The sequence below is a fragment of the Canis lupus genome, chromosome X (assembly GCF_003254725.2).
Source record: "Canis lupus dingo isolate Sandy chromosome X, ASM325472v2, whole genome shotgun sequence".
Lineage (NCBI taxonomy): Eukaryota > Metazoa > Chordata > Mammalia > Carnivora > Canidae > Canis > Canis lupus.
This window is the reverse complement of record NC_064281.1, coordinates 32,203,626-32,224,868: the sequence shown is the minus strand read 5'-3', so window position 1 is coordinate 32,224,868 and position 21,243 is coordinate 32,203,626. Positions and strand designations below refer to the sequence as shown.

Genomic DNA, 21,243 nt, shown 5'->3' with positions numbered 1-21,243 from the left:
ACAAACAAATAATAAGCAAATATAAAAATGGCCCAAATATCTAAACACACCATTCTTTATATCTTGTTTTTTCAACCACAGAACAGTCCCTTCTCTTATCGTCCTCACTGCCACAGCAAGAGGCACAAGACATGGGCCTGCTCCTGGGATCTTGTCTGGAGGTAGAACTCCTCAGATCATCATCACCTCATTTTATTATCATCTCATTCTTAGATTTACTTGATGCTAAATAGATAAAAAGAATGCCTTTAGGGTTCCCCCCCCATTTGTCAATAATTTTACTGTTAAGGCATATATTTTCATTCCTTATACAGTCCAGAGCGTGTTATTATTAGTCTTTACTTTGTCTTAAAATGTTAAAAATAAGAAAGCTATAATATATGGTCCTGCCCAAGAGATTGAGGTATTTGGTCTGGGATGCATCTGGGGCATTCAGATTTTTTTTTAAGATTTTTATTTATTTATTCATGAAAGACACACACACACACACACACACACACACACACAGAGGCAGAGACACAGGCAGAGGGAGAAGCATGCAGGGAGCCTGATGCGGGACTCCATCCTGGGGCTCCAGGAGGCAGGCACTAAACCGCTGAGCCACCCAGGGACCCCCGGCATTCAGATATTTAAAAGCTCTGCAGGTGATGCTAATGTACAGGAAAACTTGAGAACCTCAATGACAAAGGACATGAAGATTTTTATCAATTTTAATTATTTTATCAGTGGCCCACATGTGGTCTTCTCTTCCCATCCTCTCTCTCTCCCTGACTCATTCCTCTCCTTTCCAAGTCAAACTTCCAGATGATGGTGGAATCAGGATTAGCACTTCATCCTTTCTTTCCCACCTCTGAGGAGTGGAATGTAATTAAGTTGGAAAGAGAAGGCTCAGGAGGCAACCTGGTTTGGGGTAGAATAAACAAAAGATGTTCTGGGGGTCATTTGAGGGGGAGGCTGTTTGAAACAGCCAAACGCACCTCCAGGCTTGGGCCTGAGTTTGGGACAGTGAAAACAGCAATCTGCCCTCCTGAATCCTGGCAGCACCTGACAACCAAGCAGCCACGGAGGATTTTTTTTTTTTAATTTTTATTTATTTATGATAGTCACACACAGAGACAGAGAGAGAGAGAGAGGCAGAGACACAGGCAGAGGGAGAAGCAGGCTCCATGCACCGGGAACCCGACGTGGGATTCGATCCCGGGTCTCCAGGATCACACCCTGGGCCAAAGGCAGGCGCCAAACCGCTGCGCCACTCAGGGATCCCCACGGAGGATTTTTCTTCTCAGGATGCAGAATGACACAGTTGGTTGAAACACAAGAGAGACCCCCAGTGGCAAAGTACAGATGTGAAATCATCTCCCCAAAAGAACAGCAGGAAGAACTCAGAAGTGAGTGGATGAAGCTAGTGATGATTGAATGATGGCTTATACATGGTACATGTACTATGTGTGCCAGGTACTGTCGTAAGCAGTTAAAAATGCCAACTCCTTAATCTTTGCAGCAACCCAGTGGGATTGATGCTTTTATTATCCCTCTTTTACATGGGGGGAAATAGAGGCACAGAAAAGTGAAGTTATGTGCCCAAATTCACCCAATTTAGTAAGTGGCTAAGCTGGGATATGAACCCCCAGGCAATGTGAGGTTAAGAAACCACTACCAACTGCTTCTCCAAAACAGGGAAGAAGGCTCCTCAGTCAATTTACAGTTTTTATTTTTTTTATTTCTTAGTTTTAAAGATTTTATTTAATTATTCAAGACAGGCACAGAAAGAGAGAGAGGCAGAGATACAGGTAGAGGGAGAAGCAGGCTCCATGCAGGGAGCCCGACGTGGGACTCGATCCTGGGTCTCCAGGATCTTACCCCGGGCTGAAGGCAGCACCAAACCGCTGGGCCATCGGGGCTGCCCAATTTACAGTTTTTAAACACTCAAATATTGAGGCTCACCCTAAGCTTCCTCATATCTAGAGGAGAACAGTCAATGGATACCGATATGTATGATCTGAGATAAAGTCAGAGAGAGGATGGGTCCTCAAAGCAGGCAAAGAAAGAGTGAAAGGATCGAGTTTGACTAAGAAGAGGAAAGGGGCAAGAGCATTTTCTGGAAACTTAATCAAAGGGACATATCCTCATTTTTAAGAAAGTGTTAAAGTACAGTCATGGTGAAATGTGAAAGGTAATTATGGTATAGCTAAGCTTGTTCATATTTTAGTAAATGTTCAAAGCAATCTGCAAAGTTTAAAGAGACTCACGCTAGCCATGTGTCCTTAATAAGGCACGCAAAAATCTAAATTTTAACCTTTATCTTTGTAATCAACCTGGTATAGAAGAAACATATTCTGAGTATTTTTCCTGGGCAAGGACAACCCTAGGGTTTATATGGGTACAGATTTCATTTGGTCAAATACCATGGACAGAGAAAGAAGCTGAATTATTAAAGGGAAGCAAAAAAAAAAAAAATCCATAGAGAAGCAGCTCTATCATTTCCTTGGGAAATCTTTTTACTGAGAAAAACTTTTCTACCCAGAAAACAGAATGAGCAAAATAAAAAACAGATATAGCATTTCCTTAAGGAATCTTTTTTTTATTTAAAATGGGAGTAATTTCTAATAGCCATGAAGACAAGATAAGAGGATAATAGGCTAACTCCTCTCCGCATCTTGAGAGGAGCAACCAAAAACCACACTTACTTCAGGAAAAGGCTGCCTTGGGGACACTGGGTATGGGCACAGATGATCACAGTCTGGAATGAGCTAATGGTCAAGGTGGGGCCAGCAGCCCTCTGGGTGTTGTAACACCTCAACCCATCCTCTAACGGTAGCTGCCTGGGCACGGGGCTGGCCGTGCCTCACTCTCTCTACACTTCTGCTGACCTTATCCAGTCCCATGATCTTACCACCATCTGTGACTGATATCTCTCATATATGTCTGTTTCCAAACCCGACACCCCACCTGAGCTTCAGATTCATTTTTCTGACTGCCTGCATGAGAGTTCCATTTGCATATGTAATAGGCATCTCAGATTTTATGTGACATGCCTTCCCCACCCCTGGTGTCCCCCTGCAAACATCCTCAAATTAATAACTATCATTACCATCCAGTCAGGTGTTCAAGTACAAACAGCAGAACCTAGATGATTTTCCCCATTTCTCATTCTTCCCGTGGTTCATGAGCAAATCTTGATTCATCCAAATCCAACTAGACTTTGTCTCTACCACCTCTTACTCAGCTTCTACTCCAGTTCAGCCACCAGTGTCTTTCACTGGATCTGCTACAGCATCTCCTGACTGGTCTCCCAGCTTCAACTTTTGCCCACCCCCTAAATTCTTCAAAGCAGCCAGATCACTGGCTTAACATTCAGGGAAATTTATTCCCCTTCATATTCATATTACAAATTTGAGCCTCAAACTTGACCTTGTGTTTGTCAGCCATTCTAGCAGGTAATTTGGGGTTTTGGATACTCCTACTACATTAATGGAAGAAAGGGTACAGTTGAAGGAGAAAACCGTGTTTGGATATTGGGTAAGGGCAATACGCATGGTGACCTAGAAGTCAGGTACCTGTCTATGGGAAGCCGGGCTAAGATTCAGTTACATTGTTCCTGTTGCTACCCAGAAGCAACAATGATTAACATTTGCATATTTTAGTAAGCTAAATGTTTTCAGATAAAGTTGAAGACTCCCTTTATTTTTTTATTTTTATTTATTTTTTTTTTTTGAAGACTCCCTTTAATACTAGACTAATCCCATTCTTCACTTTTTCTATAGGGACCATTACCGTGGTGAATTCTAGACCATGTTGTTTCATACTTTTACCATACACATGCTCCCATTCACACCGGGTCCCCAGGCCACCCTCCTCACTCCACCCCATCCCTGCTTCCCCATATAGTTTAAAAAAAAAGACTTTATTTATTTGTTCATAGAGACACAGCTAGAGAGAGAGAGAGGCAGAGACACAGAGGGAGAAGGAGGCACCAATGCAGGGAGCCCAATGCGGGACTCGATGCCAGGTCTCCAGGATAACACCCTGGACTGCAGGCGGCGCTAAACCGCTGTGCCACCGGGGCTGCCCGCCCCACATCGTTTATAAAGGGAAGACGGATTTGTTTTCCAGGTTCCATGGAGTACCTTTCCTCTCCATCTTCAGAGATCCTGAGCTGCATACAGATGGGGCAGGGGTGGGTGGAGAGACTCCTGAATACCTGTTGTAAAACTTAAAAGGTGAAGGGTTTGCACGGGAATCAACCAGAGACCTTTTTAAAGTTTTGAACCAAATAACTTTATTGAAACCAAACAACTTTATTATTCATTCATTCATTCATTCATTCATTTATTTATTTATTTATTTATGGCAGAACTGGAAGAAAAAAACCTGAAGGTTCTGCCAAGGCAATACTGCAACATGCACGCTCGGCGGGGCGCCCAGGGGAAGTCGCCCTGGGCCCTGCCCGGGGGAGGTGTCCGTGCCAGGTCAGTTCTCCTTGTGGCTGTGGCGCAGGGTGAGCCTGTCGAACGGGTACTCGGCCGGGCCGGCTTCCGGGGCCCCCACGCTGCGCAGGCTGGTGCCGTAGCCTCCCAGAGCTCTTGGATGGCCTTGCCTCGCTCGCTCGCTCGCTCGCTCACGGAGGGAGCGGGCCTCCAGGAAGTCGCAGAGCTGGGCGTCGTTCTGGTCGGTGGCCAGCCGGTGCAGGTCAGGTCGAGCAGGCAGGCTGTGGTTCACGCGCTTCTCCAGGTGCAGGGCGCGCTCCGTGGCCCTCGGGCCGCTCTCCCAGGCGTCGCGGTCGGGCTTCTTGACGTCGCGCAGACGGATGCGGCCCCCGCGCCGGTTCTGCAGCTCCACGAGCATCTCGGCGTGCTGGGTCTCCTCGCGGGCCTGGCGCTGGAAGAAGCGGGCCAAGTTCCTCAGGGCCCCGTCGTCGCGCTCCAAGGAGAAGGCCATGGACTGGTAGACGTAGGAGGCGGACAGCTCCAGGCTGATCTGGCTGTCGACGGCGGCCTCGCAGTCGGGGTGCTAGTTCTGGCGAACCTGGGAGATGGGCGCGGCGGCCACGGCTGGCGGCCCGGGCGGCGGGGCGGGGGCGAGGGCGGGGGCGGGGCGAGGGCGAGGGCGGCCACGGCGCGAGGACAGGCCTGCGGCGCCAATGGCGGTGGCGGCAGGTCTGCGGTTGGTGTCCAAGCTCGGAGCCCAGGAGAGCCTCGTGGCGTCGCCTGCGGTGCGATGCGGCAGGAGGGAAGTCCCTTAAAGTCCGTTGTTGTGGAGGTGGGAGGTGGAATCCGTTAGGCGGGGGGGCGGGGTCACGACGCAGGGGCGGGGCGAGGTGAGGGGGCGGGGCGTGCTCGGCGGGGGACGGGCGAGGGGGCGTGGCGAGGGAGTGGCCGGCGGGGCGGGGCGGGGCACAGGGTGTGGCAGGGCGTGGGGAGGGCGTGGCCGGTGGGCGGGGCGAGGGCGTGGCCGGCGGGCGGGGCGTGGGGCGCGGCGGGGCACCGCTTCAACGTTCCATCTGAGTCTGGGCGGGGCAGGAAGCCAAGGGCAGTTCTGAGTCTCTTTTTTTTTTTTTTAAGATTTTTTTGTTTATTTGAGAGACCGAGAGAGTGTTGGGGGTGGGGGGGGTGAGGAGCAGAGCGAGAGTCTTAAGCAGGCTCTGTGCTAAGTGCCCGGCTCTACCTGGGGATCCATCTCACCAGCCTAGGATTGGGACCTGAGATGAAAGCGAGCTTTGATGTGGATGGACTTGGAGGGTATTATGCTGAGTGAAGTAAGTCAATGGGAGAAGGACAATCATTATATGGTCTCATGCATATGGGGAATATAAGAAATAGTGAAAGGGATTATAGGGGAAGGGAGAGAAAATGAATTGGAAAAATCAGAGAGGGTGAAAAAACATGAGAGACTGCTAACTCTGGGAAATGAACAAGGGGTAGTGGAAACAGAGGTGGGGGGTGATGGGGATGACTGGGTGCCGGGCACTGAGGGGGGCACTTGACGGGATGAGCACTGGGTCTTATACTATATGTTGGCAAATCGAACTTCAATTAAAAAAAAAAAGTTTCTTAAGTTAAAGATTTTCCTTTATAAACCATTACAACTTTTTTTTTAAATTTTTATTTATTTATGATAGTCACACAGAGAGAGAGAGAGAGAGAGAGAGAGAGAGAGGCAGAGACATAGGCAGAGGGAGAAGCAGGCTCCATGCATCGGGAGCCCGATGTGGGATTCGATCCCGGATCTCCAGGATCGCGCCCTGGGCCAAAGGCAGGTGCCAAACCGCTGCACCACCCAGGGATCCCCCATTACAACTTTTTTGTATTTAGATTTTGTCCTAAGCAATTTCTTTCAAACAACCAGTCTCATTTAGGATAAAAATACCTTCTTTTATCTTTAACAAAAATGCATTCCCATTTCTTATATCTTTTTTTTATATGTCTCCAATCTTTCTACATAGTTGTTTTCCTTATTATCCATCAGTCTTAATTACATTTAGCAGAAACCTTAGTCTCCAGTGAAAACCAAGTAGTAACCAATTGTAAACTATTACATTAAAACTTTTTGTAAGACAAATTTACGAATTTGTTAAGCACAAGCAGGTTTAGCAACAGACTTAAATATCCTGTTTCTCTGTAATAAGAAGTCAAAAGCACAAACCTACACCCAGTAATCAATGTTTTAGCACTTTATCCTATTTGGAAAAGACCTCGCTATCCAATGAATTTAATTTTAATTACCATCCAAGCTAAACTTCAAAGTTTTAGCTTGCCAAAATCTTTGAAAGTTATCTTAACAATTACCTATGAAAATTTTGAGATAGACAAGGAAAACCAACGTTTAAGTCATCTTTTGCTAACAAATTGCAACAGAGATAACCTGAGTTTATTTGACTTTTAGCAAACCCTGATGGAATAAGTCTTCTATTTAATGCTGATAACTTCAAAGATGTCTATCGTAATTAAGCTAACCAACTTAAATTAGTTTAATACTGAATATGTTCCACCTGGGTACACTTTAAAAAATTAGTGTGGTCCCTATTTGTTAATTTTTACCTGCGACACCGGTGGGGAAATCTGAAGTGAGCAGTGTATGCAGGAGGCACCTAAGGTGATGTAGAGACAGGAGTAGGGGGAGGGGGAGACAGAAGAGGCGAAGTGCAAGCAGGAGGCGAGGAAAAAAGGGTTCCCAGTTTGAAAGCTCATCCACTTGGACAAATGAGCAAACGCCATGTTCTCCCACCAGCAAGTGGAATTAGGCAGTCGGTGTCAGGCCGGAGAAGACAGAGAACTTCCCCGAAACAAAGTTTTGGCAGCTGCTTGGAAATGTTCCTTAAAGTCCCTGTCCTGAGGTAATGTTGTGCCCAAGATTGCGAATCCGAGAAACCACCAAGGAGCCGACACCGATGCAAACACACGAGGGTTGATTTACGAGCTCGAGCTTGGGCCCAAGTATACCCGACACAAGCGGAGCAGGGACTTGGACCCCGAGGTGGGGGTCAGCTTAGTTTTTTATAGGCTGGTCTAGGGGACCTCCAGAAGGGGGGGAGGAATTTCAAGTTCTGTTTACATTCTGACATGGGGCTTTCAAGGGCATTGAGCTCTGTTCTCATTCTAATAGGGGCTTCCTGCCCTCGGCTTGGGCTCTGTTCTTATTCTAATATGGGGCTTTCTAGGACGGTAAGCTGTAAGCTGTTTTCTTCCTGTAACTGAAGTAATCTAAATTTCAGCTCTTATTCACAGGGGCCTGGGATGGCCGTACTTGTGATTAACGCTAAACTTGAGGTGGAATGGCCTTGATTTTTCTTGGCCTCCACAGTAGACTAACCACAGTTGGCTCCAGTTATAACTATTAACCTGGGAAATGAATGAAGGAGAAGCCCCCACATCTATCAGGAGGAGGAACAGTGAGAAAGCGTTGGCATCCCCTTCGCTGGGGAGGGCCTGTGTTTCCTCCAGCAGCCTGGGTTTATTTGGAGGCCTATTTAGATAATCATCCAATATGTCAGGAGGGAGTTTACGAACCAACATGTTGGGGCAAACACACTCTGCTGGAGGCCCTTAAGTGGGGGTCCTGATGTAGAGCCCTGTTCTCTGCAGAAGAGATTTAGCAGATAGGTCTCATTGAGGCCATACAGTATTACAGGAAATCAGTTCTTCCCTAAATTTTGCAATCCAAATTGTTTCCAGTGGGTTAAAAGGCACCCCAAGGGAGAGTCCTTGGGAAGTGAAGAAGAGACCACGCCTTCCCGTGAAGGTCACACCTTATTTTACCTTGCCTTGACGAACCCGCTGTTTTTAACCCATGGGAAACACTAGAAAAGTCTTACAAGGGGTAATTACTTAATTTTGCAGTACCCAATCCAGAGGCGTCTCCGAGGATGGTTTGTTTCCCATCTCGCGATCCTGGTAGGAACCTCTTACCCCGCACCTGTTATAGAGAGGTGACCATTGAAGGCGTCCTTACATGTCAGCTCTCGTCTAAGCCAAGCGTCCCTTGGGTCGCCTACCCAAGGTCAAGGAGTGGCTTAACATCGTGGGATGAGGAGGGACCCGCCAGCGGGAGTAGCCCCTCTTACCCGTCTGCCACCTAAACCTCCTGCCTCCTCTGGGTCTTCCGAGGGGTGTGGGGGGAGGAGTCTGGCCTAATCATGGAGTTTAGCAAGGTTAATAGTTTAAACTGTGATATTCTGTTTAGCTGGCTGAGGAGGCAAGCGGGGGGTGGGGGGTCTCACTAAGACCTAGGGGTCTCGGTGTGAGGCGTGTGCTGCTTAGGGATGGGGCTTCCCCGGGAGGTCTCGGAGACCCCACGGCCACCGATGGTAACCGAAGGGCAGGTTCAGAGCGCTGGATTGCCAGTCTTCACGCGCGCCCTCCGGATGAACCCTACACTAGCCAGGAATCCCATAAAGGGCCTTATTCTCCGGAGCTTGTTGTGCCCAAGATTGCGAATCCGAGAAACCACCAAGGAGCCGACACCGATGCAAACACACGAGGGTTGATTTATTTACAAGCTCGAGCTTGGGTCCAAGTGTACCCCACACCGCGGAGCAGGGACTTGGACCCCGAGCTGGGTTCCAGCTTAGTTTTAAGGACTGGTCTAGGGGATCTTCAGAAGGGGGGCAGGGATTTCTCAAGTTCTGTTTACATTTTGATATGGGGCTTTCAAGGGCATTGAGCTCTGTTCTCATTCTAATAGGGGCTTCCTGCCCTCGGCTTGGGCTCTGTTCTTATTCTAATATGGGGCTTTCTAGGGCGTTAAGCTGCAAGCTGTTTTCTTCCTGTAACTGAAGCAAGGTAAAGCTCAGCTCTCATTCACAGGGGCCTGGGGTGGCTGTACTGGTGCTAGCGCTGGACTTAAAGTGGAATGGCCTTCATTTTCTCGGCCTCCACAAGCTCTCTTGCAGGAGCCCTCAGCGTTTGGTCACGTAAGTTCGCTTGCATTCCTAGCCCCAGGCCGCCAATCATTAGCCAATTTCAGTTAAATTTCCTCCCCCCTGGTGTTTTTCTGTTCCAATACCTGGAGTCTCCTTTTGCAAGCAGGGCCCCACCAGAAGCAGAGCCCCCGAGGCGGGGAAAAGCAAACTAAGAAAGCCGGAGTGGAACTGGTTGGGGTCAGGCCAACGTTCCCTTCCTTTGGGGAAGGGGGTTGGGGGGTTGACCAACCCTGCTCCAGCAGCCTGTCACCTGAGTCTTGAGACCCACCGTGCCATTCGCCCTTAAGTGGCTTCCAGGCTCCCGGTTTTGCTGTTTGTTGCAAGAAGAGGTTATCCAAGCGAGAGACTTCTCCCAGGAAAGAATAGAGTCCGCTTTTACTCACCCTTCAGTGGGAGTAATCCCGAGTTTTGGCACCAAAATGATACGGGAGAGCTTGGTTCTCATCTCACGGAGTCGAAGAATGAATCCGGCGGACAACGGAGAGTAAGTTTATTAAGCAGAGATACCGAGAAAGCTCTCCGAAGTGAGAGGGCTCCCGACAGGGTTGCCACTGAGGGCTTCTAGTGACCGTCTTTTATTGAGGCTTGTGGGAAGCTTGTGGCCTTGAGATTCTTGTGCAGTCTTGGTGTGAGCCAGGGCTATTGATAATGACCTATTTGTGTTCTGGTGAGTTTCTGTGATTACTTGGTAGCCATCAAAGGGAGATACTCCCTAACATGTTGGATCTAGGGAGCCAGGTTTGTTTGTTTATTTGTTTGTTTATTTCTGTCTTTGCTGCCTTATCTCTGTTTCCTTGGGATGGGTAGGAGCCTGACTCTGGGGGCTCTTGGTGTCCTTGGGATTTATGGGAGCCTGCCTCTGGGCCTTTCCCTTATCTTTCCCTGCCTAGCCCCATCTGCCCCTAACTCATTCCTACTTCAGCTGGACTGCCCACTTGTTGTTCTTATGATAGTGATACACCTCAACAACAACCATCAGGGACATTTGGAAAAAAATGTTTCTTATTCACAAGTCCTAGATGGTACATGGCCTGCCTGGGGCTACACAGTGAGGTTATAGATAGAGAAAGAAAGCATGCAGGCCCGGGGGTTCTGTTCTGTGGTCTCGAGTGGGTGCCTAGGATTTCATAGATTGACTCTATATCGGTGAACTTAAAGGTGGGAATTAAAATGTGGGAAGAGAAAAACAAGTAGTCAAATGGTCAGTTATCTCAATCAACCAGAGATCTCTAAAACAAAGGAACTTTAGGGGTGGAGCAGGCTGGTTCTTCAGTCATGTAACTGGCAATGTGTTTATTTAGGATGTGTTTGTGGCTGCTTCATCAATCAAAAGCTCAATGTCAGGCACTTGGGTTACAATAAAAAAAATAGGTGCTTACACTATAATCTACCATGTGATGCTGAGGCATCAAAATTAATGGTGAGGATATTAACAACTTGCAGTATTTGTAGGCAGGAGAGCTGTCTGGTTCTGAGGGCACATTTTGGCCTGTCATAATGGGAAAATATGATACGGTGCTGCCCTGTAGTCAACGAGGAATGTCCTCATGGTCTGATAGGCCTCTTGGTATAGGATAGGGTCAGTTAGCAATCACCTGGCAAATTCTGCAAAATAATATTCTGGTGGGTCATCCTTTTACTTCATCAGGGCAGTATGTTTAGTCCATTGTTCCCAGAAAGTATTAGTCCACATTGTGTGTTCTGCCAAGTTCACTCTAAACTGGAGGCCTACTTTTCTTGTTCCAGCATTGCGTCTGTTTGTGGTTAGGCCCGAAGGGCCTACCATGTAACCCTGTCACCCAGCCATACAAAGCAGTAAGAATAGCCAAGGCCATATAGAACATGAAGTTGGATTGGGTTCCTTCTGCATGAGCTATTTGTATATTGATTAATGGCTGAGTGTGGTTGTTCTTGGTGAGAGAGTACTGGGTTACCTTGTCTAGCGTAGGATAAGGTCATGACTTGCAGCTTTCCCTCCATACTCCTCTCTCAATATGGCTCGTGTCTACCAAGTGGAGAATTTCTTTCCCTGTTGCAGACACCTGAACTCTGTCACTGGTTAGGTGCAGGTTGATCATTTATACTAACCTATAAGTTAGTAAGGAATTGGGTTTCATTACAGCCCTTATAACCACTGTATTCTGTGAAGGTGGCCAGCAAGGAGGTGGCTCCTTTTGGAAAGTCCTCACTGTTGTCAAGGTTTCCAAGGAAATGATCTTGCGCTAGCTTGGTGGGTTTTTGTCCTGGGGGACATTCAGTGATAAGGGAATCTTATTGGACTGTATGCCCTCAGTCAGTCACCAGCTTGAAGTAGATGCTGAGATGATTGAACAGTCATAGTGGAAGGGGCGGGACAAAATAAAAAGCACATTTTCATGGGGTGCAAAAGCTTGAGGATTGCCAGAGATGACCAAATGTGGAACTTTGGAGAGTGTATAATGGTTTGTGAGGTATGAAGGCCCCGGAGGTCAGAATTAAGCAAGATGAGGGGCTGGGGCAGGAGTTTGATCCATTTAGGGGACTACTTGCTTGAGAGTAATTTAAGTAATGTCTCTTTAAGAAGGCTGTTAGCTCAATGAGGCTAGCCACCTGAGGGTAGTAACCTAGATGGAAGTTCCAAAGAATCTTATTTGGAGATCCCATTGTTAAACCAGGTTAAGTGGGTACCCTAGTCAGAGTCAACATATCTGGCAATCATAAGGGAACAAAATAAATTTTAGCAAGGAGGGAGGAATTCCAGGTGGGGGTCACCAAGAGGAGTCCTGTGTAAGTATTGATGACTGTGAAGATGTATCTGGAAGCCTCAGCAGAAGAGGGGTGGGGGCGCGGCAGAGCATGTGTGAAATGAATCAGCCAGAGGGAGTATAGTTTGTCTCTCCAGGGGATATGTCCCCATGTAGATAGCCTCCGTTGTTTGGTTTGGGAGCAGAGAATGCACTTACCTATCACAGCGTCAGCTGTTGCTAAGGAGAGGAGGAGTCCCCTCACTTGAGCCCAAGTTATTAAAAACATGAATTCCCCATGACCCAAGGTTATGTGGGCCCATTTTGTAAGCTGTTGGTAACGGTCAGTACCCTGAGGTATCTGTATTGGGCAAGACTGTGGAGGATTTAGTGAGGGAATCTATGATCTTGTGGTTTAAAAAAATTTTTTTTTAAAGATTAGAGAGAGAGAGCGAGCGCGCACAAGCAAGCTGGGGGGAGGGACAGAGGGAGAGAGAATTCTGAAGCTGACTTTGTGTTGAGTGCGATGCCCGATGTGAGGCTTGATCCCAGGACCCTGAGATCGAGACTTGAGCTGAAACCAAGAGCTGGCTGCTTAACCGACTGAGCCACCCAGGCGCCTTTGTAAGGGAGTCTGTGATATTGTTGAAAATGGCTTTTGGCATAGAATGGTTAGTTGTGCAGAAATGTGAATAACAACGATAGGAATTGGAGACTCTGCTAATTCCTTCCATATCTGGGCTTGTTTGAGAAAACTGTCCCTTAGTCATTGACCAGCCCAAACCACAAGACCATTAGGAACAGCCCAGAAATCTTTAATAATGTGGATCTGTAAAAGACCCCATTTTATAGTGTCCTTAAGGACTAGGTGAACAGCTCCAAGTTCTGCCAGTTGGGTTGAACTGGGAGTGCCCTCCTTGATTAGAGAGGTACCTGAGGCCAGGTGGAATGCTGTGGCTCTCTGGTGAGCTGCATCACGTACGGTGTGGTGCTGCCATCCTTGAAGAATACCAACTCCTTGTCCATTTCAGATATTTAGTCTCAAGGAGCTTCCAAGTAGCCAGAGGGGGGGAAGTGGAGGTGCCACTATTACTTCTTTAGGATCTCAAGTAAGTGGCTCAGCAAGGGGTAAGCCACATGGTCCTGCTATTTGGAAAGGCCTTTGGTTTGGCAGTTTCCTGAAGGTACCATTTCTGTTTTACCAAGGAGGCATCGGGCAGCCCCGATGGCCCAGCAGTTAAGCACGCCTTCAGCCCAGGGTGTGATCCTGGAGACCTGGGATCGAGTCCCACGTCGGGCTCCCTGCATGAACCCTGCTTCTCCCTCTGCCTGTGTCTCTGTCTGTCTCTCTCTATGTGTCTCTCATGAATAAATAAACAAAATCTTTAAAAAAATTACCAAGGAGGCATCAATGGCTGGACTGTTCTGCTGGGAGACATCTCTAACCTTATAGGACCTTGTGTGCAGAGTTCTACTGGGTGGGGGCTAGTTAGGGCCTCAGCTTCTAAAAGAGCCAGTAGGATGCCAAAAGGTGGCACTCTAGGGGGAACATATTGGGCTGTCACTAGGGATAAGCACTTAGTCCTAAACCCCACAGGAAGCCAGGTAGACCCATGTTTGGTTCAGAGACTCCAGGAGGCAGTCAGATTGGGCTGAGAACCTGACTTCAACTTTGGAACCAGAAAGGACTAAAGGTAAGTCTTGTTGTACTGCCTGCTAGGCAACTTCCAAAGCATACTATTAGGCCTCACCCCAATGGTAGGTGGCAGACGTGATGTGATTGCATATATAGGGTGAAGAATTAGGGGTGAAGGGTGTGTTGCCTCCAGAACACGAGACCTGGTCTGTGTTGTGCCTGAGTGTAGTAGATGGCTTGATGGTGACTAATTGATGTTTGACTGTGTGGGAATTTATTGGCCTTTAGAGGATGAGATGATGCCCGGAAACTTGACAGTGAGGCTGGGCCTTGGATCTTATGAGGGGTGATTGCCCAGTTGCATTTTAAGTAGCGTGTGAGGGTTTGAAAATCTGCCCATACTTTTTTCCTCAGAGGGACCCCTCTACATAATGCTAACAACAGAATGCCAAAATTGGACCTTTCCAATGATACAGTATTTAAATCCCAGTGGCAGAGTTTATGTGCAATTGCGGGACTGTTTAAATATGCCATTGAGGGCAACCTGGGTGGCTCAGCGGTTTAGCGCTGCCTTCTACCCAGGGCGTGATCCTGGAGACCTGGGATCGAGTCCCACGTCGGGCTCCCTGCATGGAGCCTGCTTCTCCCTCTGCCTGTGTCTCTGCCTCTCTCTCTCTCTCTCTCTCTCTCTCTCTCTCTCTCTCATGAATAAAATCTTAAAAAAATAAATATGCCATTGAGAATCTCATAAATGTATACTAAGCTCCTTCCAAAGTGAAAGCAAATTGGGCCTGGGATTCCTCCACGGTAAGAACAGAGTTGAACATATTAGCTAGGTCAGTGACTGTGAAGGATGCTCCTTGGGCCCATTGTATGATCTCAATCAGTCTAGAATATTAGGAATTAGAGCCTTAATTGGGGCACCTGGGCACCGAGGTTCTGCTAGGCAATGGTGAGGTGCCATTCGTTAGTGGCTGGCTTAATTACTGTCCAGATGGGGTTATTAAAAGAGAGGATTGTGGGCTTAATGACTCTTGTGTCAAGAATATCTTTAATGACAAAGTGTAGGCCTTCAGTGCCATGTTTAAGTTGGTATTAGGGAGTATTTACCATCTTGACTGGGGGAAGGAAAGTTATCAGTGTCCATTTGGCAAGTGCTACCAGGAAGGCCAGGAACCTGGCTTGTTCCATGTGGCATGGCACTGTGTCAGTACATCCATGCCTATAAGAGGGAAAGAAAGAACCAGGGGGGCCGCAGCCAGAGGAAGGCTTTTGAGGTGAATGGTCCCAATTCTTATATCTGAATGGATTTGAACACTTTTGATTATTTTACTGACAATGGCCCGGTAGGTAGAAGGGCTTCCCTTTTGGAAATTTAGAGAAATTGCCTGGACTGGCAGTGACTTTCATCACATGTAGTGACAGTGACTTGGGCCCTGGTATCTAATAGGGCCACAAAGGACTGTGTGTTTTTGTCTCAATGGACCCTCAGAGTGGTATAGGGGCATTTATCCTCAGGAGATAGGATGAGCCCTGGGGAGCCACCAATTTTCAAGGGTAGGGTTTAGATGGCTGACAGTCTTGGAGGTTAGGGAAGAGGGCAGAGGGAATTATGGGGACTGGGTTAGGGCCAGAGGGATTAAAGAGCAGCTATGTGGCAAGAGGATGGATGGCAGAAGGGGACTGTAGTTGGAAAAATGCTAGTTTGGGGGCCTAGAGTTTAGAGACTGGCTGTCTAGAGATTAGGTGTCAGGACCTGGGAGATTTTATAACTCCCAGTAGAAATTTGTCTATGTATTCCCATAAGGTGCAAAATTAGATCAGAGTTCATTGGGGAAGAGTGGGCAACCCTTTCTGTTGAGGGAAATTTGTTTGAGTGAGATCTTTCTGGGGCAGTAGGAACAGAGGGACATGAGTCTGAAGTATTTGGGTGGGTACTTCCTTGAGGTCTATCAGTCATGTCAGTGCCTTCCAGTGCCAGCAGTCCCAATAAAATATAGTAGTGCCATCTTGTAATTGTGGGGGGTGCCCTGTAAAAAGAATTCTGTGGACTCTGGGTCAAATGGGGCCTCTTCAGAGTGAGAAATGAAGGAGGGGGTGATTTGGGTCATGATGATCATGGAAATGATAAACCCGTTGGACTGTGCCAATTTCGTACAACAGGAGATGAACCTCATCTAATGTTTTCCATTTACTGTGAGACTTAGCAGTGACTGCTATGATAGAAAGATGGGCATGGTGCCAGGCAATAAATAATCCAAGTGAGGAAAGGGAGGGCCCGTCTACAAATATTGATGGGTCTAGAGGACTTTGCCTTCCCTTATCCCTCTCTCCTCACAAGAGGCCTCTATAACCCTGTCGGCTTTTCCCTTGGTGGCAGGGATGCATCGTGAAGCACATTTCTTGGTTCTGCCCCATTCAGGGGAAAGCTGAGAGGCCTCGGGAATCTGTGGTATCTCAGGGGAGATCAGCATATAGCCCAGATGGATCTTCTACAAGATTATGGATTTTAGGGATACTGGCCAGTTAATGCCTTTTGACAGCCATGAGTAACAATCCAGAGCCTCTTCCCAAAACACAACATGGCCTGTAAGCTCCCTTCTCTCCTTCCTGCTGCACAAGATCTTTAAGAAACGTTTGAATTTTTCAGATATACTTTCTGATCTCAGTTTCTACTTTCTGATTTTCTCCAGTTACCTCAATCTTACATGTTTTTACCCCCCAAAAATTGTGGGTCCTCTTCATAGGTGTGTCCTCTTCATAGGTGGCCACATTCCTTTCCCAGATTATTCTAATCAGCACCCCCAGGTTTGGGGTCTGCCTACACTGGTGCATTATTGACAGCATCTGTGGGAAAGCCCCTGGGCCTCTGGAGCATAATCCCAGAGCCTTGGCATGTTAGTATGCTGTGGCACCGAGCAACACCCAGGAATCTTCCATGGGTGCAGCTCCTTGAGGTTCCAATCTTTTCTTTTGGTAAGTTTGGAAAGGGATTTATCAATTTTATTAATTTTTTTTTCAAAACACCAGATCTTACTTTCCTTGGTCTGTTCTACTGGTTTTTATTTGTGTCTGTTATTTATTTCTGCTCTAATCTTTATTATTTCCCTTCTTCTGCTGGTTTTAGGCTTTATTTTTTCTTCCTTTAAGGCTTTATTTTTTTCTTCCTTTCCTAGCTCCAAGTTCATGTATTTGGGACTTTTCTTTCTTCTTGAGGTAGGCCTGTCTTGCAATATATGTCCCTCTTAGGACTGCCTTTCTGGCATCCCAAAGGTTTTGGATTGTCATGTTTTCATTTTTCATTTGCTTCTATGTATTTTTTTAAATATTCTTTTTCTGTATTTTTTCTTCCAGCGGTGCAGCTCCTTGAGGTTCTTAGCAGGCACTGGTACCAGCTGTTCAGGACACTTATATTTGTCCATTATGTTTTTTTTTTTTTTTTTTTTTTTTATAGCAACATTGCACCAGGGATTGGACCCATGATATCCTATCAGGTCCGGGATAAAAAGTGACAGCAGTGAGTGAAGTGATGACACAGACATGAGGCCTCTGTGCTATTTTCCTTTTCACGGTGCCATTGGTGTTCAGTCACAAGGTTTTTTCCACTCTTCACTCTTCTGGGTTAAGACTCCTAGTCTAGGCACAACCCATTGACACAGTGGTCCCTGGTGGGGTCTCCCAACATCCCTCCCTAGGGGAACATCCTTACATTGTGCCTTTAGCCAAGAGCCTTTCCTGGGACAGTGACAATAGCCTTGAGATTTCAGTCCATCCTCCTCAGCTCCCCTTGGCCTTGAGGCCTGAATGACCCTCACATACATTAATAGTCAATGAAGGCCTTTATGGTCTAATTGTGGTCTAATTGTGGTCTCATTGTCCCATTAGACCATATGGCCTTGATCAGGCTGCTCTGGGGAGATTATTGAATTAGTATAGCAGCAGTGACATTTTAGGATGGATACCACAGGCAACACATGGCAGAGCAATATGCAAAAGCACACAGTAGTGTGAAAAGGCGTCTAATAAGCAATGCTCCTTTCACAGATGGTGTTTCCCACCTGGGTTATTAGTCACTTAGTAAGCCAGTTGTAGCTAAAGCACATTCCTTTCTGGTAATTGCCACAACAATCATGCAGTTCTATCACCTACCCCAATTATTCTGTACCAGTCACAACCTATCAGTAGTGATGTAATGAAATGCCTGGGGGCACTCACCTGGGCCTGAGATGAACCCTCACAGACCTTTCCCCTTTCAGAGCCAAAGTTGTAGCTAGACCAGCCCTTGTGGTCCTTCCTATGATTATAAGACCAACCTAGGCAACAGCCATCAGGGAACTTGGAAAAATAACACAGGTTATTTACTCACAAATTCTGGAGACTACATGGTATGCCTGGGACCGCACAGTGGGGTTGCAGTAGAGAGAGAGCACATGGGAGCATGCACATATGAACATCTGGGGTTCCACTTTTATCGGGGTTTAGGGTGGGGTGCCTAGAGTTTTGCAGGCTCGCTATTGGCAAATTTAAAAGGTAAGAGCAGCAATTAAAATGTGGGAAGGAACAAACAAGTGTCAAATGGACAGTTATCTAAGTCAACCAGAGATCTCTAAAACAAAGGAAACTTCAGGGGTAGGTGGCATGGCTCTTGAGCATTGTGGCTGGCAATGTGTTCATTCAAGATAGCTGTCTTTGAAGTGGATGCCTCAGCAATCAAAAGCTTGATGTGAGGCATGTGTATTATAATAAACAAAACTCCCTTATATCTATATAAAAGTGCCACATCTTTACGTCCTCTAAGGCAGTGATTGGTCACAAAAATGGTTGAGGGAACAAAGGTGTCCTTCAAGTGCATAAATGCTGTATATTTCCCCCAGTTTTACTTAGATATAATTCACATATGGCATTGTATAAGTTTAAGGTATACAGCAAGATTTGACTTACATATATATCCTAAAATGATACCACTACGAGTTTAGTTAACATCCATCATCTCCTATAACTGCAAAAAAAAAAAAAAAAAAAGGAAAAACATTTTTCTCCTTGCAATGAGAACACTTAGGATTCACTCTTCTCAACAGCTTTCTTATATATCCTATAGCAGTGTTAGCTATAGTCATCATGTTGTACATTACATCCCTAGTACTTTCTTATCTTAGAACTGGAAGTTTATACCTTTTGACCTCCTTTATACAATCCCCACTCCCCTGTCCCCCTGCCTCTGGCAACCACAAATCTGATATCTTTTTTTTAGGAGTTTGGTTTTAGATTCCACATATAAATGAGATCATATAGTATTTGTTTTTCTCTGACTTAGATTATTTAGCATAAATGTTCCCAAAGTCCATCCCTGTTGTCACAAATGACAGGATTTCCCTTTTTTAAAAATTAAAAAAATATATTTTTATTTTTTTTAGGATTTCCCGTTTTTATGACTGAATAATATTGTGTATTTATACCAAGTTTTCTTTATCCATTCATCCATAAATAGACATTTAGGATTTTTCCATATTTTAGCTATTATAAATAATGATGCCATGAACTTGGGTTTAGATATCTCTTCAAAATAGTATTTTCATTTCCTTCAGCTATATTCTCAGAAGTGGAATTGCTAATCATATTGTAGTTTTATTTTTAGTTTTTTGAGGAACTTCCATACTATATTCCACACTGGTTGTACCAATTTACATCCTACCAACAGAGAAGAAGGATTCCCTTCTCTATACATTATTGCCCGCATTTGTTATCTTGGTTAACTTTTCTCTTTTTGATGCTAGCCATTCTAACAGGGATGAGATGATATTTTGCTGTGGATTTGATTTGCATTTTCCTAATGATTAGTGATGATGAACATCTCTTTATGTAACTGCTGGTCATTCATATATCTTTTTTGGGAAAATGTCTAAAAGGACCTATTTAGGTCCTTTCCTAATTTTTAAGTTAGACCATGTTTTGTCTTGTGTACTGTTAGGTTGTATGAGTTATTTATATATTTTGGATATATATAACCCCTTATCAGGTATATGGTTTGCACATATTTTTTCCCATTCTACACATTTTCTGCTCATTTTGTTGATTTCTTAGTATTTCTGTGCAGAAGCTTTTTAGTTTGATATAGTCTCACTTGTTTATTTTTTGCTTTGATTATGTTTTAGGTGTTCTATACAAAAAGTTATTACTAAGGCCCATGTTAAGGAACTTTTTCCTATGTTTGCTTCTAGATTCTGGGCTTACATTTAAGTGTTTAATCTATTTCTCGTTAATTTTTGTGAGTGGTATAAAATAAGAGTCTAATTTCATTCTTTTTAAAAGTATAGTTGTCACACGTTGTTACATTAGTTTCAGGTGTACAACCTAGTGATTTGATAACTCTATACATGATGCTGTGCTCACCACAAGTGTAGCTACCATCTGTCACCATATAACACTATTACAATTACTATTGACTATATTCCCTATGCTGTGCCTTTTATTCCTGTGATTTATTCATTTCATAACTGGAATCCTGTATCACTCTCTCCACTTCATCCATGTTGCTCATTTCCCTACCCCTCTCCCCTCTGGCAACCATCAATTTGTGCTCTGTATTTATAGGTCTAATTCTGCTACTTGTCTATTCATTTGTTTTTTAGATTCCACCTATAAGTGGAATCATATTGTTATTTGTCTTTTTTTAGTCTGACTTATTTCACTTAGATAATACCTCTTAGGTCCATCTGTGTTGTTGCAAATGGCAATATCTCATCCTTTTTCAAGGCTGAGCAATATTCCATTGTGTGTATATACCACTTCTTTTTTATCCATTCATCTATCAATGAACACCTGCTTCTGTATCTTGGCTATTGTAAACAATGCAACAGTAATCATAGGGGTGCAGATATTTTTTCAAATTAATGTGTTCATTTCCTTTGGGTAAGTACCCAATAGTGGAATGATTGGATCTTACGATATTTTGATTTTTAGTTTTTTGAGGAACCTCCATAACGTTTTCCACAGTGGCTATACCAGTTTACATTGCCACCAAGAGTGCATGAGGGTTCTCTTTTCTCCTCATCCTTGTCTTTTTAATTCTAGCCAGTCTGACAGGTATGAGGTGATATCTCATTGTGATTTTGATTTGCATTTCCCTGATCATTAGTGATGTTGAGCATTTTTTTCATTTGTTTGTTGGCCATCCATATGTCTTCTTTGAAAAAAAGTCTCTTCAGATCCTCTGCTCATTAAAAAAAAAAATCCATTTGACAGAGCACAAGCAGAAGAAAAGGAGAGGGAGAAGCAGGCTTCCCGCTGAGCAGAAAGCCCAATGTGGGGTTCAATCCCAGGACTCTGGGATCATCACATGAGCCGAAGGCAGAGACTTAACCAACTGAGCCACCCAGGCACCCCCTCTGCTCATTTTTAAATTAATTATTTAATTTGGTGTTGAGGGACGCCTGGGTGGCTCAGTGGTTGAGTGTCTGTCTGGCTCA

At 45.5% G+C, this 21,243-nt stretch overlaps 1 protein-coding gene across 1 annotated transcript in view; it reads right to left on the bottom strand.

Moving 5' to 3' along the window:
- Positions 1-4,253: 4,253 nt before the first annotated feature.
- Positions 4,254-21,243, bottom strand: part of LOC112655464 (ferritin heavy chain) — a 97,917-nt gene continuing 80,927 nt past the window's right edge. Inside the window, exon 2 of the mRNA XM_049107733.1 lies at positions 4,254-5,025. Within this exon, the coding sequence (XP_048963690.1) occupies positions 4,471-4,938 (468 nt within the window). The 5' untranslated portion in view covers positions 4,939-5,025 and the 3' untranslated portion in view covers positions 4,254-4,470. The remainder of the gene's footprint in view (positions 5,026-21,243) is intronic.